Raw genomic sequence first — 27301 nt, forward strand, 5'->3', positions numbered from 1 at the left:
GGATCTTCCCAGTCCTCCTCAGGCCCTTTCCCCTCATAAGTGGGATCAAGGAGAAGACCACCTGAACCCCCATGCCCTTGACCATTGCCCCTAGAGCCATGTAGTTGATAGTTTGTCACCCAATGCAAAGAGACCCTTGCAACAAGATTACCATAATTATATTTTCTACGTGTTTCATTACCAGTCTCTTAAAATATGTGCTATTAAGAAAAATCAAATAAATATTCAAACAAAAATGTCTTCCTCAGAGGATTTGATTTTGTGGTTGGTTGCTTATGTCTTGGTAAGTATGTAAGAGGAGAATCTGCACTGTACTGAAGTCCTGATTAGCAGACTAAGCAGCAATAAACACACCACAAATAACTTTTCTTAAGTGAGCATTTAAGATAACCTTTGATTTTCTTTTCCTCTAGTTCATCAACTTTCAAATTTCTCTCATCCACTAATTATTTCCTACCATAAACAAATTACTAAATAGCCATGTAGCATATTTTTCCCCTCAGGCAGATTACACCGACGTCTTCAAGCCTGCAACATTTCTTTCTGTCTGAGATTCCAGTCTCTTCCGTTCACTCGCTATTTCTTTGATCTTGTACTTACCATACCATCCAGCTATCAGATAAACAATGCATACAGGCACATCAGCTAGGCAATATCATATATGGTGGATAGTTACACTTTTAAACTACAGAAGGACTAATAATAAATCTCAGAATAATTCACTGAATATTTTCATCCATTCAATGCCATTTATAGCTACTTTTCTTTATAGTGTTTCAAAGGCTTTAAAACAAAATGACAAGTCTTATCTCCAAATCCAACTGCATTTTTAAAAAAAATAAAACCAAAAATCTATTTTAGAACCTTATCTTAAAGACTAGCACAGGGATTTTCTTAACAATTTCACTACAGAGGAAGGCAATTTTTTAATCTTTAATTTGTACACATGAGAAAAATGCCAGTCCGATTTTACAGAAAAGTCCTTGCATAGGAAGCAATAAGACTCTAATGATTACATTGCATATTATATATTTTTTAAAACTTCTTCCAGAACCAGTGGAAAATTCTAAATCTGCAAGAGTGATTTTAAAATTTACACTGAGAAAAGACAATTATTTTAATTAATCTAGACAAATTACTGGCTGCTACCCAAAGTATACAACTGTTATGGGAGCTGTCAAAACCGAAGGAGAGTCCTATCACAAGGTACAGACTACACTTAGATATCTGGTTTATTTTTAGTTTGGCCAGTAGCTACTTAGCAATTTACAGTAGCCATAATCAAAATGAAACTGCTGCCCCTTAACTAAAATGATGTACTTCAACATGCACACATACAGTTAAACCACCCTGCTGCCTGAAAAGCAGGGTGAGGGCAACCATATAAAAATTTATTAAAATAGTCCTATGGAGCTCAACAGAGAATCTTTTTCATTTTTTTCCGACAAAAAAATGTTCAATGTTCAATAAATATTTTTTCAGTTGTTCTTGCTCATTTTTTTCCAATAAATAGTAAGTGTTGCATAATTACATTCAGTTCTAGGGTTTCCCCTCTCGCCATGTGTTTCCTATTCCCAGATTAATAAAATACTAACAGTTACAAAGCTGGCAAAGGACCTGTGATTCTGTTAAGACAAAACACAAGCTTCTGAGTGTCATTTTCTTTTTTTTAAGGTACAGCTAACTGCCCCATCAAAGTCATAGAAGTATCTCAACCAACCTCTAACAGATACATCCTTACTGCTTGCAACTCATGGTTTATCACAACTTCTTGGAGAACAAAAAAAACACTAAACCTTATGAAGCTCTTAAGGTAGAAACATCTGCCACCATTTGACACCACCTCCCTGCCCCCTAGGTATTGAATTAAATTTGGATATTGAGTTTGAAAGGTCTTGAGGGTAGGGGGGAGATGAGATACAGCACAGGGAGATAAGAGATGAGATACAAGTGGTATTTCACGGGCAACAGCCAATTTTGTCTTTTTGAAGGAGCTACCATCCCAATGCTCACAATTTACAGTTTTTCTTCCTTTGCTATAATTACTAGAATGATCACTGCAAAAGACCAGAAATTTTACCACACATTTTTAACATCATAAACAAACCAAATGCAAGCAAAGAACCTGCTGAGACTAACACTTACTTCTGAAACAGCTGTCTACACCACTGTGCAGCCCTAATTCTGCTAACTTTCCTGCATACAAGGAAGCTAAATACACTTGAGCATCAAGCTGGTGCTCCAGAGAAGCTCCTTTAAGGATTCCAGGAGAGCCTAGGACAAGAATACCACTGCTCCACTTACTGGGGAATAGAGAGCCAAACACTTAATGAGCCAAAGACACACACACAAAAACCCAGCAGTCAGAGAAGGAAACAGGACTCCCTCGTTAGATGCAGACAGACTAGTACAAGCAGTACAGCTAACCAGGCAGGCGAGAACACCTTTGAGGCAGAGAATATGGACAACTCAGCCAGGTAAGTGGGTTCTGTTTCAGCTACTAATCAGCACCTTTTTAACCAAGGGGCATAGCTTGGTTTAACACCAAGGCTCACTCAGCACGCAGGGCACCAGGCAAAGGGTGCTGACCTCATGGTCATGACAGCCCAGAATCAGAGTCTTGCATCAACAGGTCCAGAAAGAACAGAAGACCCTCAGATTATGCAGTGAGGGTGGAAATGACCCTGAAATCATCTCTCCTCAGTACAAGCTCCTGCTTAATGTTGATCAACAACTTTAGTATCAGATGAACAAGATGACTGTGAAACAAGGTTCCCCCCGAAAGTGTAAGGAATGGCCTTGAAAGGGAACTTGTACCGCAGACAGCTCAAAAGCAAAAGATTCAGCACCTTCTGGTTGCGTTCATGACAGGGCCATCTCAAGGATCACAGTCCCTAAAAAGAGATACCAAAAACTTAACTTTAATCTCCCATTTTGTTGTCCAGAGCACAAAGCAATGCAGCTTATTCATCAGGATGTTCAATACAACTGGAACACAAATCCATGATAGATGAGTTTGCTGATGAATGTACCAGTCCTTTACAATCGTAGCTTTCTTACAAGAGGGTCTTGGTCTTGCACTTCAATGTTTATTAATGTAGGTGAGGGTGCTGATGCAGTCTGCTATCACATCACCAAAGCTTTCTTGACTCTCCCTTCAAATTCAATTTTAAAAACTACCCAGAGTTTCAACTTGTTACTATGTAGCTTCAGTTTCAAAGACTAGATAGAGTCTCATATCAAAGGTAATCATCACTCATAATACAGATATTTACTTAGAATATACATAGTCATGAGCAAGCCTACAGATTTCAAATTATGAGAATTCATGCTGCCAGATGATGAACTGTTAAGGAGTGTCTCAGCATGGTAGTAATGAAAGTATTTCAATAACGAGACATGTCAACACAGACCCTGAAATCTGACTTAAGGTAACAGTCTCTTGCTGCCAGCAGAATCCATCCATGCCAGCGCACTGCGGATTGGATGGATGCTTAAAAGCTAATGACTTGAAGAGATGAAAAGCAGTTTGAAGAGAATGAAAGACCATTCATTCAGCTGAGCTTCTATTAATCATTCATTCAAGAATGTGAATAGCAGTCTCCCACTTCAACTAAGAATAGATTGCACAAAAAAAGATCAGTGCCTTAGGGAAAGCTACTGAAGAAAAAAAGAGCCCAGACAGGAGGTTTTCAGTTGGTAATGGTTCAGACTTACCAAGCATTATACATATTTACTGTGCAGAGATATGAGGACAAACATAACTCAAGGGTTATGAGTAGTTCTGATACTAGGAGCTGGATCACTTTATGATCACTTTATGATAAAATTGAAACTTACAATTAGGTCCAAGCTAGGACTCTGAAAGAATAGAAAGAGAGCTATAAAGGTTTTTTGGGTTGTGGGTTTTTGTTTGTTTGTTTGTTAATATAATTTGTAACAAGGCAGTTACAAATTATATATGAGACCCTTCTTATGTCATTGGTTTGTTGGGTTGTGGTTTTTGTTTGTTTGTTACAAATTATATATGAGACCCTTCTTATGTCAAGATCACTACAAATACACACACAACCCCCCCCCCTCTCTTCCCTGATCTCACTTCAGTTGGGGATTCCTTCTGTCAGGATCAAAGTGCACTACTCAAAGTGAACCCTTTCCCAGTTCCAGCCTTCATAGCCACTTCTGGGTCTTCAGTTTCAAGCTTGCTTCCTCTCAGGAACATAGTTCTCTCTTATTCAGATGATTTCAACACACTTGCAAGTAACCTAAGGGCTATTTAGTTTGGCCAGATGGCAGATGTAAATGCTGCCATCTCTGAATGTAGCTTGCTTGGTTTTCTCCAAAGCAACTACCAAAATGATGGCAAAGGAAAAGCATTTAAGAATTCTGTCCATGTCAGTGCTGATACTTCCTATCAGGTTTTCCAGTCGTGGAAGGCAGGAAGCAGGAATCTGCTGAAGACTCCTGGCCAGGTCCATAAAAGCATTGCCATTGCAAAAGGAAATCCAAGTGGCAAGTAGTAGTCAAAGGATACAAAAGCTTAGCTCCAGAGAGATTCATCTGATGAACTCCTGGAATAAGCATTGATCATCCACAGCACAATGAGCTAAACTTTCCAGACAGTAAAGGGGAGTTAACCCAAGAGTTTCCTTGCAACAGAGTCCTCCTCTAAGTCCTCCAGTGACTAACAAGGAACTTCTAATGTACAAAGCTCTGCATGGTGGCTGACAGGTTTATAGACTAGCTTATCGATGCCTCGCATTGAATTCTACCTTCTGAGAAGGACAGAAACCAACACGGCTTGGATGGGGTATCCTGAATTCATATGTCAAAGAAAGTAACCGCATATTCTGATAAGTCTACTTCATCTCCTGCTTTTAAACACATATTTGTATCACCTGAAGTTGAGAAAGAAGATGTCCATGAGGAGTCACACAGAAGAAGAACTGAAAGCCATCATTTGCATGGCACAAGTTAAAAAAATAGTCATTGTCAAAAAAAACATACTCCGCCAACCTAGCATGGATGGGGGCCTGCTGATAGGATTGCTGGGCAGGTTCTAAGTGGGGTCCAGAGTAGAGATCTTGTAGCACCACATCAGGATCGTGATCTGACCAGCAGTGAAACCACTGACGCAGCAGACTGACCGCAGGCATTTAAATGAGAGTCCCATCAACAAAGATCAGATGGTCAGGTGCTGTTTTAACTAGTGAAAGCTGAGATAGGGTGCACCGTGTATCCTCTGCTTGAGCTAAGGTTGGGCAGAACAAAGCCATGTGACTCCAAAGCCAAAAGTGACAGAGTCTGAAAACAAAGTAGTTCTATAAAACTATTCCTGGGCTAAGCAGCTTCAGAGTGGTCAGAAGAGTGTGGTGAGAGGAGCATAATTATGAATGCTTGTCAAAGCTCTGTGGTGGTCCAAAATGTTCTCAGAATGCTGCAGCATGGTCCAAGCATTCCCATCTTCTCAAGGAGGGCATGGGGATCTGAGGCCACCCCTCTAAAGAAGCATAGATTCATTTTTATGTTCATATTACCTTTAATTGATTATCAAATGCTAGAACAGGCAGGTATACACCACACGCACAAGAGCTATTCACGATCAGGTCAAAGGACTGCATGTCACTGCATGCCACACAGTGCTGAAAAGCAATTTTTGGTAAAGACTACTAAAATCCTTGTCAAGATGGTAAGCAAAGAACTCAAAAGTAAACTGAAAAACAAGCAGTCCTGAAGTTATGTAACAGCTTACCCAGAGCATGTGTCCCCAGCTGTGAGGCACTTAAATGACAGCAAACACGCATCCTGTTTCATACATGACAGGGTAACATATCCACATACCCCTACAGACACCGCAAAGATGAAATATTCAAGATGATATATGATATATATACATCTTTTAGGGAAATGGAGACAGTAGCCTACCATATAGACATATGCAATCAATAGTTCTGAACTTCACTATCTTTTTGATGCAGACTTTAATTTACACATGTCCAAAACCAAACCCTATCATACTGAAGTAGTCCACAATGGTTAAAGAACTTACCATATCTCCAAAGTAGGAAATGCATCTGTCCCTGTTCTGCAGCATCTAAGAAACTGATGGTAAAGACTAATGGCCAGGGTTATGTCTACACTTTGTAATGGAGGATAAGGTAAAAGTCCTTGAGCTAGCTAGTTCTGAGCAGGCTAGCGCATTCACCAGGGAGAGTGCTGTACTGGACAATACATCTAGTTCAAGCAACCCGTTGATGTTATACTGCACTGCAATGCAACAACAGAAAAAAAAGAGGTAAGCAGAAACATTTATTAAAAAAACCAAAACAACACTGGTCAGCAAATAGTAATCATGGAGTTACCAAAAGTCACAAGATACCTCCCTGGTGACCTTGTACTTGACCTATTATGCAGCCTCAGGCCAAGTAGTTCAGTGTTTGCCTCTTGTATAAGTACAGCACAGACCCAGAAACTAAACGTTAATTACTGGGGTCTCATCTTGCTGGTATCTTCCAAGATAGAGCACCACACTTTTATAACTTGTACTCGCATTTTTGTAACTTGTACTTACTTCATAACATGGTCTGTTCATGGTTCAGACTGGAGGGCGTTATTGCTTAGAGGGCAATGAGACTTATGGGATACAGGAAAGAGTATCTGGGGATTGTACAAGATTTAGTATGAGATGTTATGGGGAGGAACCAAAGGCAATGAAACAGAGGGATCAAGGTAGTTTGGGAAGGAACAAGCATGGAGAAATAGAAAGATAAAGGATGCCAGTTACATCTACACAGGCGGCTGGTTAGTACTTGTTTGGCCAAGCCCCGTGCTTGATCACCCCAGACCTGTTGGGACTACATGCTCAGTCTTGCTACTCGCTGGATCTGGGGGCAGGAGCTGGGGCAACCCTGCATACTTTCACTGAGCTACAGGATTCAGTGATCCCAAAACAAAAAAGAAATCGTATTAACAGTGGAAGAGCCGAGTACTTTCCAATAAACTTTGCTTTTACCCTTAGATTGCAGAAGCAGATTAATGTTCAAGGGCTGAGAAGATAAGGACTGCTTAGGAAGAACAGAATGGCACTGGGGAAAAATGCTTGCTCACAGTACAAGAGATAAACTGCCCTCCAGAAAGCTCAGGGAGACACTGTGAGAAAGGCCAACTATAGGTTGTGTAAAGACATAGTTAATGAGTTTCATAGCCTAGGAGTTCAGCAAGTAATAAAAAAAAAATAGAAAATTGCATGACTAAAAATCACTAGGCTATGAAACTCATTAACTATGAGTTCAGCAAGTAATAAAAAAAAATAGAAAATTGCATGACTAAAAATCAACATTTGCAGTGCCATTAGCCAGGATGAAGTGAGTAAAACTATGAAACACAGCCAACGGAGCAGAAGTTCAGAAGGTATTCGTTCCTGTGGCTTAGTCAAATACCTCACAGCACTCATTTCACACTGTCTAGTAATACTTACTGAAGCATCTGACATTAACTAAATAGACAAGTTAATAAATTAGATAATTAGCCTCTTCTGCTGAACAGTATCTTAATATACCTCTCTGCAGATTTTTTCCTACTCTGCTTAAACAGTGCCATTCACAGCTACAGAGTGGATATTAAAGTTTATTGGCATCAAAGGTGATAGCAGTATTGGAAGAAGAAAGCAAATCAGTGTATTTTTCAAGTTTACTGTATCTCTCATTTCTATCACTATCCAAAGACTGATGTGACCTCACTGCAACAGTTTATAATGGAAATCTCACATATGTATACCCTGTCATTTTGAGGAATGATATGCCTTTTGAATTATCTGATAGTGTGCACAGCATTGGAAGAAAAAATATTATGAAAAAAATAATTCAGAAACGTTTACTTTGAAAGCTTGTAGAAATGTAAATAATACCACGAATAATGTAAAACACATTGGAAAGACAAAAAAAATAAAAAATTATCTCACTGCAAAACAGAGTAACTCTGGATATGTCTACACAGTTTTTGCAGGCAGCTGAGAACTCCACCTATTTTCTAGATATAGACCAGGAAGCTAAAAGTTATGTTCACAAGAAAATCTACAAGAGATCCTTCACCAGAGACATCGTTTCTGCATGATTCGGAGCATTGGCAGAGCACACTCATCTGAAAGAAGCTACAGGTATACTTATTCCTATTAATACTTAGCAGGTAAATATCACATTACAGATGGCTTCACGTCTTTTCCAGGAGACTTTACAATACTGAAACCTGAAAGTGCTAAAAACTTGAAATTTAATACAATACAACCAAAATCTCTTCCCTGTGCAGCACTAAGTAGTGAAGAAAACAGAGAGAGGAGTAGGACCAGCATGTGACAGAGGGAACTCTGAGTGACCAGCCATTCTCCATGATATTTATAACCTGTATGTGTATATACCTGTATGCATAATAATATCATCACTAATAATATTAAATTCACTAAAGGTCACTAATAAAGGTTGCTGATAATATTAAATTCTTTCAAAGGAAACATTTGCTTGTACTTAAAGATTATTTTTACCTCTTCCTCAAAAGACTTTTCTATTTAAATTACTATACAAACGCAGGGATATAGATTGAGACACATGAAGTCACTATTCAATGTTTTTAACATTAGTTCATGTTATATTACCTACATTCAGATAATATAACCTGTCACCTGCACCTTTCTATTATACTTTGTGGCAGAGAAGGTATGGCATTACACAGCTCATTAAAAAGCACTTCTGCATTTTTTTCCCTATCTATGAGGCCCACTATAATTTCTACATTATTTTTCACTCACCCGGTGTCTAATTTTTCCATTCCCAAATTGTCCTTTCTATGCCCAACAGATTAGCTATAAATTTTCTTTCCTAAACTGCTACCCATTTGTCTCAGTCTTCCACGATGAGAAACTCAAATCCAGCTTTTATTGTCAGTTGATTTACCCCTGAGCTTCCTGTATACTCTGTTTGGGCAGGGAACTGAGGGGCAATACTCCTTTTCTCAGGTCATCCAGCTGGCCCCACACCAGCCCAGGCAGCTCAGGTAATGTTCTGCCAGTTTGGTTCCTGGCACGTGGTAAAGGTGACTCCACCAGAAAGAAGCATATAAGGAATTTTAAAAGCTGCAGTTCACCCCGGCTTTTTAACTAGGCCACACATCACTAGATTTTCATAGTAAAATAGTAAAAACAGTAAGCAAAAAAACCACACCTGCCCCAACAGACTCGCTCCAGGGATGAAATGCAATTTTCATTCGAGAAGACTGAGCTAACCAGCATGTGCTGTGCAGTGAAGATCTCTGACCTCCCTAACAAGTCATGCTTACTATATGACTATATTAAATGCACTTTATGATGAGAAAGTAACTGTTACATTGCATCATCTATAAATCACATAATCTTTTATGGGAGCTTATTTCTCACCAATTTAATAGCCTGCAGTCTGCAGAAAGCTTATCCTACAAAAACTTGATTCAGAGGAGAAATCTGGTCCATACATGCTCTATGCTGTCCTAAATCATCCTGATTTGAGATTTGCATAAGGGAATTTCTGAACAGGACAGGTTTAAGACTGTGTAAATGCTTTACTCCAGTAGACTATTAATAGAGTGCCTCTTGTATTAGGTGTCTGTGCCCAGGTTTGGCAGTAGGGAGGCCACAGGGGTGGCCTTTTTGAGAAGAGGCCAGGGGCCACACCATGCCTGTGCACAGCTGGCGGCACCTTTGTGAAAACATATTTAAGAAAGGGCAGAAAATGCCAAGCAGAGAGGAAGAAGGGAAAAGAGAATGAGAAACAGCAGAGGGAAGCCCAAGGTTGGAGGAGGAGGAGCTCCATGGTGGAGCAGATATTCCCTGCAGCCTGTGGAAGACACACGCTGGAGGAGAAGAAAGGTGTGAGAAGGAACGGTTTTGGAGAGACACCACTACATCCTGATCATAACCCCCCAACACTTCTTTTGTACCACTTGCTTCCTCTCCAAAGGGACTTGGACTGAGCGTAACCTGCAGTGATAGCAAGGGAGGAGGAAGAGTCTGGGAAGAGGTCAAGCTGAGCCTGGGAAAGCGGGGAGGAAAGTTGTTGTTTTAATGTTTGACTTCTTTGTTTCCCACTATCCGCATTAGCAGGTTTTTTTATTATTTTAATTGGCAATAAATTAAGTAAATTTCCCCCCACTTGAGTCCATTTGCCTACCATGGTAATTGGTAAGCAGTCTCCCCATCTTTATCTCAACCCATGAGGTTTTTCATTTCTGTTCTTCCTCTTTTCTCTCCCACCCTGCTGGGGAGAAGAGCAAGCAAGCAGGTAGGTGGGAGTTTAGCTGCTAGCCTAGGCTAAGCCACCACACCTCTCAACTAAAAACCCCCAAAGTAAAGTCCACAAGCAAGACAATAAAACCAGCCCTCAGTGTTTTCTTGTTTTCATTGAAATGGGTGGATAAAAACATTTGAGACACACAGAGAAATACTCTGCAGAGAAAGGAGATAGTTGCATATTTGCCACAGGATACAGTCAAAACACTGTGATTCTCCCCTCCCCAAAGGGATTTGATTAGAGAATCACTCTCAGAAGCTTTCTGAGAAACTGTAAAATATCTGAGAAGGCACAGAATGTATTAACCCCTGTCGCTGTACAGAAAGGAGCTTTGTACATGAGGCAGTTGGAGAAGCGCCAGGGTACAAGTACTCGAATATCAGTGCGTGCTGAGAGAAGCTGAGTCTGTGAGCTTTATCTCAACAGAGAGAAAGAGAAAAGGCTTCTGACATTATTAATACAAGCGTGCACAGCAGTGATAAATCACCAAGCTGAAAACTGACAGGTTCTGAAAAATATAGAAAGGAGATTTGAGACTTGAAAGTGGTTGCAAAGAAGAACTAGAGAAAGTTTCTGAAAATCAAATATAAAGTGAACATTTGATGTATGAGTGTTAGACATTAAACTTGAATTAATTCGGCACAATGACATTACTGGATATACACTGGAGGCTTGTTTGAGATAAGAGCATAGTACTTAGAGCAGGAAAGAAAGGAGTAAATCTTTTCAAACTACTTGAATGGGCAGGACACAACAGATGGAAAATTTTAATCTAGGTTACTGAAGCTGCTGCAAAAATTTCTAGCAAGCCACACAACCCACTGACAGAGTTCCATAAAGACAGAGCAAAACCCAAATACAATCTAATTAAAGGACAGAAGAAAAAGGTAGATTTGGGAGTTTAGAAGACATCCGTATCTCCCAGCACTACAAAGAGCCTCAGACAGTTGGTAAGCAAATAGCAGACTGCACTGCAGAATCAGTTCTCCAAACCACAGATGAAAACAAGAGTAAAAAATTTAGCTTTGAAATGATCTGGAATTGTTAATATAGATGCCCATCTTATCTTTCTTAGTGAAGTGCTGGTTGCTATGAGTAGCAGGGTTATGGCGAAATCTTTGTCCCACTGAAACTGCAAGTGAAATTTCTGGCGTTTATAATGTGACCCTAAAGAAAGTATATTAGCTAAGTATTTATAAACAACAGATTTCTATGAGTAAGTGCCTTTTGTGCCTTTCAGGAAAATCAGCAGCATACATGAGTTATCATAATGCACAAACTGGACCTTGCATTATTGATGGAGTCCACATGCTTTTTCATACACACTGACAAGCATATTGCTGTGCTTTATTAGTTTTGTCCCAAAACATTGATTTTGGATTTTCTGGTCTACTAAATGCCAAATCTGTCCTAATATTCACACTGGAGAATCTTGCCAGACAATATGCAGGAGAATGACTGATGACTTTTGCCTTTGGCTTGCAAAGACATTCTAGTTTCTTCTTATATAAACATCCTACTGTAACAAATGGGGCAGATGTTCACAGAAGGCACCTCCTTACATCAAAACTTGACTCTAATAATTGCAAAAATGCTGAAATAGGCTTTTGCTATTCTGTCAGCCAAGGTAAAAGCAGAAGCCACAACCACTGACAATACCAATCTGGGTAAGGTTGTTTTCAATTTGTTTTGTGGGCAAAGATTCCTCTTGTTTTCAGAAATTATACTACTCAATAATTTTTTTTGTACTGTTAACTTCTAAGTTCTTAGCGACTTGATCAAGGATATAACACAGTCCCAGGATATATCAGGGCTGCTATTAAATCCATCAAATTTAGCCATATACTAAATTGTTATGAAACCAATTAACTGCTGGCCTGAATTAATTTGGTCATACTCAAATAATTTCCTGTCCAACACCTGCAGAGGATCAAGTTATTTGTTCATGGTTTTGCATAAAATTTTGCTCTTATTTCTTTCATCCATTTCTTTCACAGACTCTTCCTTTTTTTTTTTTTTGATCCAATTTCAATTTGAGGTGGAATGCTCTTTATATGTTAAGCTAGGAAAGTTTTGATACCATTACTCTTTGTGTGTCAGTTCTGAATTCACTTCTATCCCAGCTACGCATTTTTTGCTGATGCTGTTATTTCTGCACAACATTTTTGCTTGGACTCTCACCCTACTCCCACTGAAGTCATTCAGTTGGAATCTCCATCACTTTGAATAATCATTATACTGAGCAAAGGGAAGAAATATGCAATAGCTAGACAGTAGGAAAAAAGTATATTACTTTACATTAAAATATAGCTGGGTTGGGAATAGGGCTAAACAAAATCAAGAATTCCTAAAAATTAGCATAATGTTTTTTCTTTCTGGCCAGTTTTGCCGATCGAAAGCTTGCAAGCGTTGCCCTTCTTTCAAATATATTCCCCAGTTTACTAGTAAAACCTGCTACAGTAAGTGTAAGGCAATAGCTTTTGACAAGTGCTGGATGGAAGTGTATTTTGCTCTGACTCAAACCACTCTGATAAAACTGAAGAAGTTTAGATGAGTAAAAAGTTGTGTGGGGAAGAGGAAAGTGATTGAACTGAAGACTTCACAAGTAAACAAGAACCCTAAAAAGGGAGAGACTGCAGATCCAGTCTCCTCTTGTCAACTGTATTTTTGCCCCTACTCCATGAAAAAGCATAAATCCTCCCCCACAGTCTGGCAGGCACTTTCCTCTGTCTGCATTTCATCAACATTTTCCTATTACAGGCCCAGTTTTCCCTCCTTCAACTTTTATCACTTATCCTTCATTAAGAAAACATATCACATTTTACTTCTTTAGTTCTCTCATTTCTTCCAACTCAGTCTTCCTCTAGACATGAAAGACAGATCACCTATCCACTACCTCATCATGCACTAGCAGGTATAACGTGCTTCTTTAAGCATTGTAAATACTACCTAAGATTTTCCCCAATGTACCCAATGTGATGAATTCAAGGGTTCTTTGGCTTGAGAAATGCTGTATGGAAACAAACTCCTACAGTGTTAATAAATACAACATGACACAAGTATGTATCGCAAAAAGAAAAACCCACTGAAGCGAGACGAGGTTGCATGGGCTTCAAGGAACTCTGGGTGAGGTCTCTGATACTTGCATTAGCAGGAGACAGAGCTAAAAGGGACAGGAGAAATGGGATCCTTGAAACTGTCCAATTTGTTCACAGAGAGACTATTTAAGGTCACATCAAGCTATTCTCGTCTGTGCTTGTTCTGTACATCATAAATAACCACTGAAGGGAATAATTACTGCTGGGGTTACTTCATAAAGAAGATGCTATTTGAATTTTAGAATAACAGGAAATAGAATTATATATCAAGCTTGAAATAGATTTTACTGTCCATACTAGACGAGCTTCTCGTGACAAGCAATATCCCATTTCACCAGAAGATCGGCTCCTTGCAATCAAAGTGAATTCTTTTTTTTTACCCCTCAAAATATTTCAAATGTTTTCATATATATGACCTACATGAGGACAGAGTTATCAAATTATTATGTGCCTAATTATACAACAATACCAATTTGACCTTAGGTGGGAATTAGTACTGCAGGTCTCTCTTGCAGCCAAAGTGACATTAAACGTATACGCACACACGCGCGCATGATTCTTTCACTACTCAAAGTGCACCCAGTGGGGAAGTACAGGCAACATGACTTTTTTTAATGCAGGTTCAAAGACTGCTTTTATGCTATTCATGGTGGCATTTAGTGCTTAGTCTATGAAGTGGTAAAGCCAAACACAGAACTGAAAGCAATAGCTCTGTGGCAACAACTCTCCAGTAATCCTGAAAATACTGATTTTTCCCCTCTGTTTAACTTAACCCCGGGAACCAAATTTAAAGTACTGACTTAAAGAAGATCTATATAATGGTCAAGTTAAACAAAAAAGCTGATTATTTTCCAAATATCACGCAAGTCATATGTGTTATGATCTGACCTTCTGGAGCTGGTTTACTCGCATTTGTTTTTTCTGGATCCTTCACCTTGGATTTACTTGTTTCTTTTCTTCTCTCTATATCTTTAACTGAAAAGTAAGGCAAGAAAAAAATAATCAATCAAACTAGAAACAGTGCAGTCAAAAGTACATTATCTTCTTGTTCCAGATAACAAAGCTGCATGCAACGTCTTGCAATATGCTTAGGTAACAAGTGACTGTTACTAGGTTTTCCCCTCCCTCCCTTTGTGCTTATTCTTTTCATGAATTTACCCCCATCCTATCACCATTAAAGTTCTTAAAAGTGACTCTCCTCACACTGGACAGTCCAAATACAGTGACATCAGAACCTAAGCCCACACTGACAAGATCTAGCACTGGAAATATAGTCCAGAAAATTGGCAAAGCTAGCTAGGGTAAGTCCAGCACTGCAGAGTTCCACTCCAAGTCATTCAACACAAAAGCACATAAGCCAGCTGTTACATTATCCTCTTTAAAGAACCGGCTTAGATCCCATGCCCAAATCCACATTCAGGGCACCAAATACTCCCATGAGAGCAAAGTTGCTCCAAAGCTCAGACTTCAACAGTTTCCTGTCCCACAAGTGGGTGGGATACCTCCCTTATTATGTCCCAAATCTCTCGTAACAGCCAAGCAGAACCCAGCTTCATTAGCAATTCCTAATATTACATTAGTAGCCAGTATCACTGGCCTGAAAGATTCTGGCAAAATCATTGCTAAAGTCACAGATTGGGGGGAAAAAAAAAAAAAAAAAAAAATCCTTTCAGAGTTCCTTTAGAACACTAATTGGTGTCAACGCCCCAGCTGTCTACAATGGCAGGAACAGCTTAAAAGAATGAAACAGAGAATATCTTTCGTAGAAAGTAAAATTCTACTCCAATTAAAATCTTTAGTTTATGTAGAACTAGATTATGACAGACATTCATCCAAGCAGTCACTGAGTCTTAGCCAGGATCAGAGCCTCTCTGTGCTACATCATTCAAAAAACACTGTGAAAGGGTGAAATAAGGTTATCTGTCTCTTGACATGTACATTATAAGACAGACAATACAAGTATTCTGTTTTACAGAGATGGAACCAAAGTCATGGATTTCATTAGTTTACCCAATAGTATATGGGATATCTGAAACAGCCAAGAGTGCTCTAAGTTCCAATCCAATCCAATATATAATCACAAAACCATTCTATGGTCTTAGGAAGACAACAAGCCATTGTCAAACATCTGAGTGTGACCTTCTCAGTGTGATAACCCCTGCATAACCTACAGCCCTCACACTCCAGGTATAGAGGTAGGAAAACTGGTGAAAAGACAGCTGGGTTTGACTCCTCTCCTTACTAACACAGTATGTGTACCTGTACATCACCTCTACCTTTAGCGAACGGTTGTGAAACTGATTCAGAAACAAATTCAGTTCCACAAGCTTGCTGAGGAGTCAGCTTTTACCAGGGTAGATCTTGGTTATTAGCTGGGTTAGAGATAGAGATAAAGCCACAATGACACCAGGTGTTACCCAGAAGTCTGGGTTTAATCCTCACCTAAACAAGTCCCTAACTAAAATAAGAGAGTTGAAATTACCAGAATAATACTAGTCAAAAAGGATGCCATTGCTTAGCCTCCTAAGAGCGTTCCCTTGCGAAAAGGCTAAGAGCAGACTAAGGAACTGCTTGATGGCCTCCTCTAATGCTGGCGCTGTCGAGCGGCAAGTCTCCAGAGAAACAGTGCAAAAGTCTGAAAATGCTCGTAAGAGACAAGTTGGTCACATCCTGACAGAGATTCCTGGCCTTGGGAAAGCCATTTCTAACTGTCAAAATTCTAACCACATAGGAAGGACGGACAAGATGGCACCAGTGTTACTCACATATTTACACAGACAAAAAACTTATCTAGTGCATGTTTTTACAGCTGCATTTTAAAAGGAAAAAAATCCCCAGCGATCTTTGTTAATTAAATACTGTGTATAATAACTTACAAGCAGCACTAGAATAAGAAAGCATACCTGGCTACATAAAGACGAATAATCTTTTAAGAATAAAATTTTATTGTAGGCTTGAGAATTCTTTGTACATCAGTTAAAATTCAGCAGCATTAATACTTCTAATGCACTAAACCAGAGGATATTCTCAAGGCTTTGTATATGTTTGACCTTTTTTCATCTCAGGAATTAATGACCAGAGAAGGGGAAAAAAAACCCATAGAAAACAGAATAGCAAAAAAGAAGGATTTGTATACGTGCTGTATCTGGTTTTATTCATGCAAGGCATCATATTGTCAAATGAAACTCCAGCCTCATTAAGTACTACGTGTTTTCACTTGACGCAAAGAAAGGGTATACTAAATAGAACATAGCCCCCATATTCTTAAATCAAGTTGCCAGCTCTGTTTTTCCTGAAGAATAGAGGTAGTTTAAAAAACAGCCACACCTGACAGCATAGAAGTTGGTGTAGGTTTCTGTGGGCTGCTCTTTAATGCTGAAGTAATCTGTGGTTTTGTGGGTTTCCTAACAGGGACAGAACTTAAAGTAGTAAACACACAGCTGCAGTGACAAAAAGCTAAAAAGCCTTTGACACACACCACATCAAGCAGTCAGCGTATGTTATCTTGGGCTGCTTCTGAGAGAAAGGCAGTTTAGCAATGACAGTGGGAAACATTCAGGGTCAATAGAATTCAAAAGGCTTTCAACTTCACTCCCAGACTGTCACATTTCTGTGGCTATCAAGCAAATCTCCACTGATCATATTTAACTGAACTGCTTAAAATACAGATCAAGACAAATCAGCTAAGACATATATTTCACTATGCAACAGACATTAAGAGTATGTGCAGGTCAGATAAAAAAAAAAGTCTTAAGCATAACTTGTAAACATACTTGACAGCTGAAGGCCAGTCAGAATTTAGCCTTTCACGTTATCATTGAACTAGCAAGTAGCTGCCAGTTGGCACAGCTGTAAGAATGTTTTAATAAGAAGTTGGATGAAGGGAGGGAATTTTTTAAGTATCAGAGTATAGCACTTCCCTTCTTGTTTCCGCTCACTGAAGATTCTTTTCCACGAGATACTGGCTAATATCATAACAGAATGGGGAAGAAAGGGATTCCAAACCAGTGGAAACAAAGATAGCCCAAAGCAAGGATCTCCTGTGCAGGAACAACTGGATCAACTCAGGCCTCCAGCTGTGTATGTACCAGTTAAAATCTGTGGCTCTGATTAACCTTCTACCACAGAATGAACTTTTTGCATTGTACCCTTTGTGTCAGACTTTGTTACAATTTCATAAGTTACATTAAATATCTGATAAATTCTGCATGTCAGGCATGAAAAGACACGTACTTCTGAACTGGCCTTGTGCTGGCTTACTCTCCTTGTCTTCACTGAATGCAATGATCTGAAGGGCATAGCTTTGATCTGGAATAAGACCTTGAATAATTGCTTTGGTTGCAGTGTTTTGGAGAATTAATTGATTGGTTTTTCCACCTGTAAGAGAAAAGACAAAAAAACACCCCACAAATATATAACTTTGTTTGCTTTTCTTATAGCATAGTAAATTAAAATTACCTCAAGCTCTACAATGATCCAAGTGTTCCCACTGTTGGGACTACCCATATAGCCAGGCCAGAGAGCATCCCAGAAAAGTAAGAATTCAGGCAGCCTGACCAAAGACACGGACCAGTTTCCTTAGATAGAAACACCCTAAGATCAATCAATCAGCCTTTGTATCTGGGCCTCACGGAATGGCCACAGTGTCCAATAAAACTATTATTAATTAAGAAAAAAAAAGAAAATAAACATTTGACAAAAAGCTGTCAAGTTTGGTAACATCATACACACAGGCTTTCACACTGCTCTGTGATTGGTTGCCAGTTCTGACCCCATCGTACCCACGTCATCTCTGAATACCCTCTTTGCCTGCTTCCTTTGGGCAAGGAAATTCTCATGTATAAATACAAATATTAAACATTTCTATGTATACATATACATATATATATAAAAAGATTGTACACAAATACGTACAAATACATATTTTAGCTATATATTGAAAGTGTAGCTATATCTAAATTTAAGTATGTACAGAAGTAGTACCTCTACACAGGTAGCCCAATATAGCCACTTTGTTGCTTATCTTTACATTTCAAGTTTTCATTCAAAAAAATTTCTAAAGGTTTTTTTGGTTTGTTTTTTTAAGTTTGGTCTAAAATCTTTTCGGTCTTTTCTGGGGAGCTCACTGTGGGAGAAGGCCCAGGGAGATCCACCTCAAAGCTTTGACTGAAACAGGGTTCCCATGCTCTCCCTTGAACACTTCCTAGACTTCCTACACCTCACTGGAAGAAAGGTAAAGACAGATGATGAGCGACAACTCCCAAGCATAACTAACATCTACCCACTTCTACTACCTTAAGCATTTGATTCCCATATTCTATGCCTATGACCACCCTCTGGTAAGATCAATTTCTCTCTTCTGTTGACCAGCCAAAACCCCATTATCCACAGCTTGCTCACACTTCCTTAGTCCTGAAGGATGACACTAGCCTCCAAAAAGCTGTTCAGCCTTAGGAAGACAGTCCTTTCACCTTAAAAGAGAACATACAAACTTTTATTTTACCTGAACTTGGAGTGACAAGAAGCTTATATCCAGTGAATTGCCCTTTGGGGGCTTTCCAAGAGATCTGTACACTATCAGGACTGACTACATTATATCTTAGTCTTGTTGGTGGGGACACTGCAATTGGGGAAAGAAAACAACATTTTAAATTCAAATAAAAGCAAACACCAATTTTAAACAAACATAAAAATAACCACATATAGGAAGACAACACAAAATTTTAATGATAAAGGATGCAAGTTATTCAAAATGCCACATACGTCAGTTTATTAGTTTGTAAAATGACATCCCCATGTGCACTACTTCCCTCAGACATACCTCTTATTTATCTCTTTATAAAAACAAACTAACAACCTAACAGCAGAGGACAGAGAGACAAACAGTGTTAGATGTTAAGACTCTAGTTTAGCAGGCAAAGCTGGTAATAAAAATGCTCTTTGTTAATATATGGAAATTAAAATTGCTCTCCTTGCTTAGACTGACAATATGCATTACCTAGTCTCCTTTTCCTCGCATTACTGTGGGCATCTCCCCACATTTACGGTCACTCAGGGCCAAATTTTCAAAGCCTTGTGAAGACACAATAACCAAAAGGAAAGACAGGCATGCACAAGGCAGAGGGAACATCAGCTGCCCAATTTGCAAACCTGGCCTAAGCAGCACACAGACTTGCCCAGCTGCAAGCACTGCTTCTGTCTCAAGACTGGCAGGCATGCACAGGCTAGTCAAGATTTAGACAGTGGCAATCTGGAAGGTAAGCAAACCTGGCTTCTATTTGTATTGTGCCATCACCTAGGTTTCAAACAGAAGCAGCAGGTGGAAGGAATAAAAGCGTGAAGTGATTGAGAAAGAGGTGATATTTCAATGAAGCAATGCACAGAGGAACAAATGTAAAATCCACCCTATGTCGTTACCGCAATATCAGCAATTTTGTCTATACACATAAATTAGTTTTTCACAGCTTTGCATCCCTCTGCTCAGGCAAGCTCCACTGATACTGTACAACACTCTACGTAATATTTCTGCCCTTCAGGGAGCCACATCCCTCCTTCACAGCAAGCAACTGAGGCAGAGCTGCTAGTTGTGCAGCCTGTGGTATCCAAGGCTGTCGATAAGGGGAAATCTTCATCCATTTGAATATAGGGTTTGGCTCACAGAGAGAAAGGCAGACAGGGAAGCTACCCAGATGCTGAAAACAGAAAGGGCTAGAAAAGCTTAATAAACTCCTCCATCAACCTTATCCTTCCTCTTATTCCCTACAGCGCCCTGAACTTAAGCCTTAAGGCTTCTGTTAGTAAGTCTAAGATATAAGGGAAATTATCTAGAGGGGGGAAGTGGCAATTTCTTTTCCCCAGGGACCAAGGTAGCTCTTAGTTGACTAGACTCATGCCCACAATTTGCTGGTCCACTAGATATAATAAACCAACAGTTTTCGTGATAATTCTGAGACTTAAGGATTATAGCATACGGAGCATCTGAGTCAACAGGCAGAATGGGCTAGCCAACAGTCTCTGGCCTCTCCATTTGACCTGCTACAGTCAATGCAGCTCTGGCACTAGCAGCAGCCAAAGACCCGTCCTGAACCAATTACTTTTTCCTACGTGCTTCTTTTTCCAACAGCTTCAGGGAAGAAAGAAGAAAATATGCAGGCTGTAGTTTTCTGAGATTTGGGGTGGTGTTTTTTTCATGTCATCTACCATTAAAAACATTGTGGGTCTGAGAAGTAAAAACCCAGAGGTTTAATATAAGAGATGTATTCCCTTACGTCCAGACTTTCAATCCATAAGGGATGGTTTTGCCAGACCAAAGGCAGGTTCTGCAGTTCTCTGCCTTGAGGGACTTACCACCAGAACACAGAAAAGAGAGTATATAAAACAGCAAGAACAGCTTAGTAACACCTCCACATTCTTCAGAGAACAAGCTCTAGGAGAGAGGCAAGGGGACAGCAACACCGATGCCACACACCCAAAATGCTTCTGATCCACAGCACTGGGCTTACACCCAAACAGTGCACTTCCCAGTTGCTGGGCCCAATCTTGTCAGATCTCATCTTCAAACTGCCTGTCACCTCTCTGAAGTTTAGAGAGAGAGAGAGGCTGCAAGCAAGAGTCTGTGCAGGAATCACCGCAGGTACATAATCAGTTCTTTGAAAATTTGGCCCTTGTATTGCAAAATGTTTTGCTGGGCAGGTTTCTGCAAGAACATTCAGCATGCTGTAATTGTAAAAAAATGACAGAGACTATGGCAAAAAGTTTTGAAAGCCAAGCAGACTGCAGTTATGGATTACAGCTTTTAATTCATTCTCAAGATTCAATCTGTCTTTGAGCTATACATAAATCACAGCTAATTGGGGCTGAATGAACCAAGAGTGACAAATCATACCTAGAAGTTTGCAAAATATGCAATTCCTTTTATTATTTATTTCATCTAAGGAATAGTGAATAAACTTTTGAACAGTGACAGTATGCAAGTATAAAAATGCTGCACATTTTACCAGGATTAAGTGGTAAATTTGTGTGGGGATTAAAAGGCAGAGCAGAGAGCAAAGTAACATCAAGGATTGACTTAAAAAAAAAAATTCACATCTTAGAATTTCAGAGTTCGTTTTCTCTGCAAATTCTTCCTTCCCCTGTCATTCCATTCTGTCCTACTTTCAATTTAACGGTTTATGAAAACACCTTCTAACAAAGCAGCATAGTTCTGTCCTAATTGCTATTAGCCATCACCAAGGTAATTTTGGGAGCCCCTAAAAACAATCACAGATCTTACAGGCAAAGAAGGACACAATCACCAAAAGTTTTTCTGTTTACTACGGAGTTACAACGTAGAAGACTAGAAAAGTTGCACCAGAATAGTCTTTACATAACTAGTAAGTTTTCACTGGGTACTTTTTGTATCAAAGGTGGCAGTGCAGGGGAATGGACATTCCTACACAGCAATTAACCGTAAGGAAGAATTATTCACCAGATAGATACTCAACTGTGCCTTAGTTGTGCAAAGACTAACGTTCTGGCATAGAAAAGTACATATAGCTAAGGAAGTTAAAAATCTAACACTTGAACAGACAACAAAATATTGATGGGAATTACTACACATTCACCAACCTGAAGAGGATATCTTTATTTCTTTGGACCTTTATTGTCTGTGGAACAAAATCTCACTTCTTGCAGAAAGGGAAAAAAATTAATCCAAGCTGAGTCAGTTAACTGATAAAAATCAGTAGCTAGAGCTTGTTAAGTGGTTTTACAGGAATGCAAAAGTGAATAGCCATCAGCAACATTAGAGCAGTCACCCAAAAGAAAACTATAGACAAGTTCAAGGCTTTGGTTTATGCCACCAGAAAAATTAGCACTCCAAATACCTGACTCCTGCGGACAACTAGGGAAACAGTGGTTTGAACTATTCAGTATCTTAATGGAAAGGAAAAAATGGCATAAATTGCATATGTGCAGCTCTCCAAGACATCCAATCATTTAAGACTGGATAATAACTGAACCTTGTGGCTTTTGTCATAAGAATTGAAAAAGTTAATACACAGTGCAATTACATTAGTAACACATGGAAATTATTACTACACAAAGAAAAGTTTCCATCTTTAAACACAGAAGGAAAATTCTTAAAGCAAGTTACTTTATGAATAAATGGAAAATTCAGAAGTATTTTCTTGCCCAGCACCATTTTTGTGTACTATGTAAGAACATAAGTAGACAAAAGTTGGATTTTTTTTTTTTTATGCTGATGTTTAAGTGACATTATGCTGAATGAGGAAGAAACAGCAGTGATGAAAGACTAATTGTTGTTGAGTAAAAACTGAATGGCACTACATGGTTTATAAGGCATTCAGGCAATAAATGAGATAAAACCATGTAGCTCAACACAGATAACTCCTCAACTGAAGAAATAAGTAGTAGCTTCAGGCATGTTGACTTCAGTCTCCCAAACATTCTCCTTTCCAAGAAGTCACATTACACACCTTTACCCGAGCATCTTTGCCAAAGGAAGGAAACACAAGTTGGAACTAATACCAGCTCTTCCTACACCTTGGCAGAGTGTACAATTTCTTAAAACAGAAAAAATACTGTTAGTGCTGTATGAAATTGTACATAGTTAGCCAGCTGCATGAAGAGTTTACTGCAAGGGGTGGCAACCTTGAGAAAAGAAAGGATTTGAGAAACATCTTACTACTTTAAGTGTAGCAAGAGATATTTTTATTCTGTGAACATGGAATAGAGACTTCATATCACCTCATTCAGTAACATAACAGTCATTTTGGGCCAAGGCAATAGTCCACTTAGCTTAGTATTACACTGCTCACGGCAGTCACCAGCTGATGCTTGCTGAAAGAGTGAAAGAACAAGGGAAGTATTGTTCTTTATTCATCAAGTACACCAACTCTAGTTTCTGCTGGTGTGATGACTGTGGAAAAAACTCTCTCTGACCTTCATTTCATTATATTAATAGTTTGAGAGTTTTCTCCCTTACATATGAGTGATTAAAATCAAAGCTTAGAAAAAACAACAAAAAAAAAAGTGTGGGGTGAAGAGTATGGTTTTCCAAGCTCAAGAAATTTTGCAAAACTTTATGGAGACAGATCTCGATCCCTAATCCTGTTTTGCAAATCTTAAACATATGTATTAGGACTGAAATACACAGAGAGACAACTAACCATATGCTTTGCTTTATTGGCTCATTAAGTCACAAACATTCTGGACCTCATTTCTGACCAGAATTGATGTGTTGAACATTGGGAACATGTATTTCTTCATTCACCTCACATAGCCCACATTAAATATTACTGCTTACGTGTGTCCCTAAGTTCTGGGAGAGGCTTGTAAAACACTCGTGGATTCCCAAACATCCAAGCTGGTATGCTTCTCCAGCACTTGAGTGCCACGCAGACTGGACAGCACCACTACTTGCATTTACCAGAATGTGGAAAGCTTCAGATTACCACTACTCTCTGAATGTGCTCATGAATAATGCATTATACAAGATGCTTTAGAAGAGACCCAGGATCAAATTTGGCTCCCAGTTATGCCTATGCAGTCTCATATCAAAGGGATTACTTAAAGTTGGGAGAAACATCTTTCTTTAGAAACCATAAAAACTCATTGCATTCTTCCTCCCTTCTTCCCCAAGCAATAAGATAAATTTTCTCTACAAGTCAAACCACTGTCAATACAATCCAACAAATATTTAAGCCTAACAGTCTCAGCAGTATCTTTTAATATGCACAAAGATTTAAAAAAAAAAAAAAAAAAAAGCTGCAGAAGTAGCCTATGACATTTAACAGTCCTATACAATATTGTATGATGTGTTACAATAGGTACTGTTCCAACAAAGAAAAAGATATATTTTCCATGTAAGCTGAGTATCATAGCTGGTCCTTCAGACTTACTTGATTACGTAGAGGACAGTCACGGCAATTTCTGATCAGTACTTTCATGCAAATAAGGGTAAAAAACAAAAAAATGTTCCATATAACTCATTTTGAGACACCTGAATTTGCAAAAAGATTTATGCTATTTGAGATACTAGGTTCAAAAAGCACATATGAACACATAATTCTACTCCCCCTTGAGATCAGCAGCAAAACTCCTGCTTCATTTCAGTAGCGCTGGATCCACATCCTACTAAGAAGGAAATAACACTTGCATTTGTAATAAGAAAGTCTATTTCTGCACATCAGAGTGAAAAGCTCCATCTTCTTATTTATGACTTACCTTGGCCCTGGGCATCCCTGATGAAGAAAGCTGTGACAGCTAAAAAAGCCAAGAAGAAACAGCTCTGTATCTCATATCGACAAAGCATCTTCTTCCCCTCAATACAGACAGTATCAGCAGGTCTGAAACCACATAGAACAAAAAGGCTTATTAAACCTCCAAAGATAAGGCATCCACTTTAATGAAAAGTGTGAGCAAATTCTTGATTCCATTAAAAAAAAAAAAAAATAGAAATTTTCCATAGACATCTGTGGAGCCAAGACTTCACCCTGACAGTTTTAAAATCAAAGCATATTTTAACTGAAAGAGACAAAGAACTCCATTTGGGCCACACACACATGAGTATCGGAAGCAGAGTTTGCTGTGCATCACGAGGTAAAATGGGTACCTCTATACAATCCAGTGTTGCCAAGCACCTTATCAAGACACCTGTGGTAAAGAACTCTGAAGCTCTCGATAACAAAGTATGACTAAAACTGTTATCTACTTTATATCCAAAATGGGATGTTAAATTATGTATTCTAGGATTCTGTAATAAAATGAGAACTGCCCTGCAAGCCTACCAAAAAATAGCAAATGCACGTACTCGATAACCCCAGTGAAATAATCATTGATCAGTTCAACTGAGCAATTTTCCACATCAGTTGTCAAAAAAGGCAGAACTTTGTTCTGAGGAAACACAAATCCTCTTCTCACTGTCCTCTACAGCGTGCTCTATTTTTTCCTTTTTCTATCTTACTCAACTTGTGCTGTGCTCTCTGTTGTACTACCTGGCACTCAGAGTAACTAAAGCAGACACAGCTCAGAAGGCATGCAGGGTATCAGCCCAGTAAGCACTAATTCTATTTGAAGGTAATACCATGGTCAAAAATATTTACTCTAGCTTAATCTGTTATGAACTTCAACACTTAGGAGTGCAGCGCTATATGAACACTCAAGGTAGTCCTAGGGGAACTAGTTGGGTTATAGGAAGCAGTTCTGGTGCCAATGAACAAGTTCCAGATGGGGTAATTTATCTGCCCGCAGAAGCTAGGTTAAGAACAGTACAAATTTCATTATCTGAGTTTGGCCTTTTAACACTTTCCAGTACAGTTATTCAACATATATAGAAGCACCTCTCAAAATACATCAACATGTTCATAACATTGTGCTTATAAACGTTTATCTATCACTCAACTTTACTGCACTAGTTTTAGTCCATTTTTTGGGCCAGGAAGAAGAATTTTTGCTGCCCTCTCCTGTTAGTATTTTACGGTAGAATTAAATTAAGATAATTAATAGTAGATTTCTTGCTGTCAGAGCCAGTATTTGAAGGTTTACTTTGATAAATTTTGGTTTATGAATTTCTGTATTGCGGGTCCCTCCCATTTACCTCTGGTGTCATTTTCTCTAATATTCCCAGCATACCATCATTGAATTTGCCTTCCACATTTTCATTGTCTTCTGAGGAAAGTGCAAATCAAGCGGCTCAACCACTATCTAATACAACAAGCAGGCTGAAGTACCTCAACCATTATTAACAGATAAGAGGATGAGAGCTACACCTGCTTCTCTCTTCAGGTATTTACGATTTGCCATAGTTACCCCAGGACTTGGCAGGTCTACTGTTGCAAATGCCAGTCATGTATGCTTGATATGCCACCTAGAAATATATAGGGGGCTTAATCCTTGTGAATTCCATCCCCACAGGAGGTTACCTAAGTTTTAGCCAAATTATCAACAATGTCACACTAAAATATATATTTTGAATCTATCTGCTAGTGTAAATCTCTCAAGACAGAGGCAAATAGCTAGATCCAATAACAAAGATGTGCAGCAGAAACTTAGGTATTGCTACGCCCAGTTCTTTAGGACACGTCCTCCAGATGGAATTCAGAAACCTGAGCAAAGTGCCCAGGCTTCCTACTACATGAACACAAAGAGTTGGACGCCCAAGGTCTGGATCCAGATGAGTCAGCATAGTCAGCAGACAGCTGCCTAGTGACAGGCAACGGGAAGAACGAAGAGAGTCAAGTCTTAAACAGTCTGAAATGCACCCCTTGGGTATCGATCCTTCTCCCCTCACTCAGGAATACAACCCGGAGCAAGTAAGCGTAGACTCTTCAAACAACAGCATACAACTCGTTCTTCAATGCAGTCACCGCTGACAATGTGCGGATTTCTTTGCACATAAATAGCCCAGACATTAAAATATTCACTCACAGTGGTGGCTCAATTCCCTGTCTGCTGGATTTGATGTAAACCCTCCTCCCAAATAAGGGCTATAAATACTAACCGACAGGTAATCCTGCGTTGAAACACTCTCCTGCTGCTTTTAGAGAAAAGCCATTCCACAGAGAAGATTTATTGGGATACGTACAACTGGTGCTGGATAAACTAGGCACAAGTTCACCTCTGCAATGACCTTCAAGGTTCATTTAACTAGGAAAGGCACCCACCAGTCTGCAGCCACCTTGTGGCTGACATCACCTGGCAACGAAAAGACATATCCTATTCCTCCCGCTTGTTAGATACTTCACTTTTTATTAAGCATTGCGTAAAACCGTGATCTGACAGAATAACCCGGGGCAGCAGAGACCAGACCCTCCCAAGCCCAGAGCCCTGCCCGGGAGGCGAGCCCCGCTCCCCCGAGCGCTCACAGCTCCTCTCCCGGGTGGGCTCCCG

The 27301-nt window shown here is 39.3% G+C and overlaps 1 protein-coding gene across 1 annotated transcript in view; it reads right to left on the bottom strand.

Annotated features, from left to right (window-relative positions):
• COL14A1 (collagen type XIV alpha 1 chain) overlaps nucleotides 1-24725 on the bottom strand; it is a 120362-nt gene extending 95637 nt beyond the window's left edge. The window contains exons 1-4 of the mRNA XM_035891577.1: nucleotides 24638-24725; nucleotides 18915-19031; nucleotides 17645-17788; nucleotides 14300-14386 (exon numbers count right to left, since the gene is read on the bottom strand). Coding sequence (XP_035747470.1) covers nucleotides 14300-14386; nucleotides 17645-17788; nucleotides 18915-19031; nucleotides 24638-24725 — 436 coding nt within the window. The remainder of the gene's footprint in view (nucleotides 1-14299; nucleotides 14387-17644; nucleotides 17789-18914; nucleotides 19032-24637) is intronic.
• Nucleotides 24726-27301: the final 2576 nt, after the last annotated feature.

Source organism: Egretta garzetta, unplaced genomic scaffold, assembly GCF_000687185.1.
Source record: "Egretta garzetta isolate BGI_Z169 unplaced genomic scaffold, ASM68718v1 scaffold13, whole genome shotgun sequence".
Taxonomy (NCBI): domain Eukaryota; kingdom Metazoa; phylum Chordata; class Aves; order Pelecaniformes; family Ardeidae; genus Egretta; species Egretta garzetta.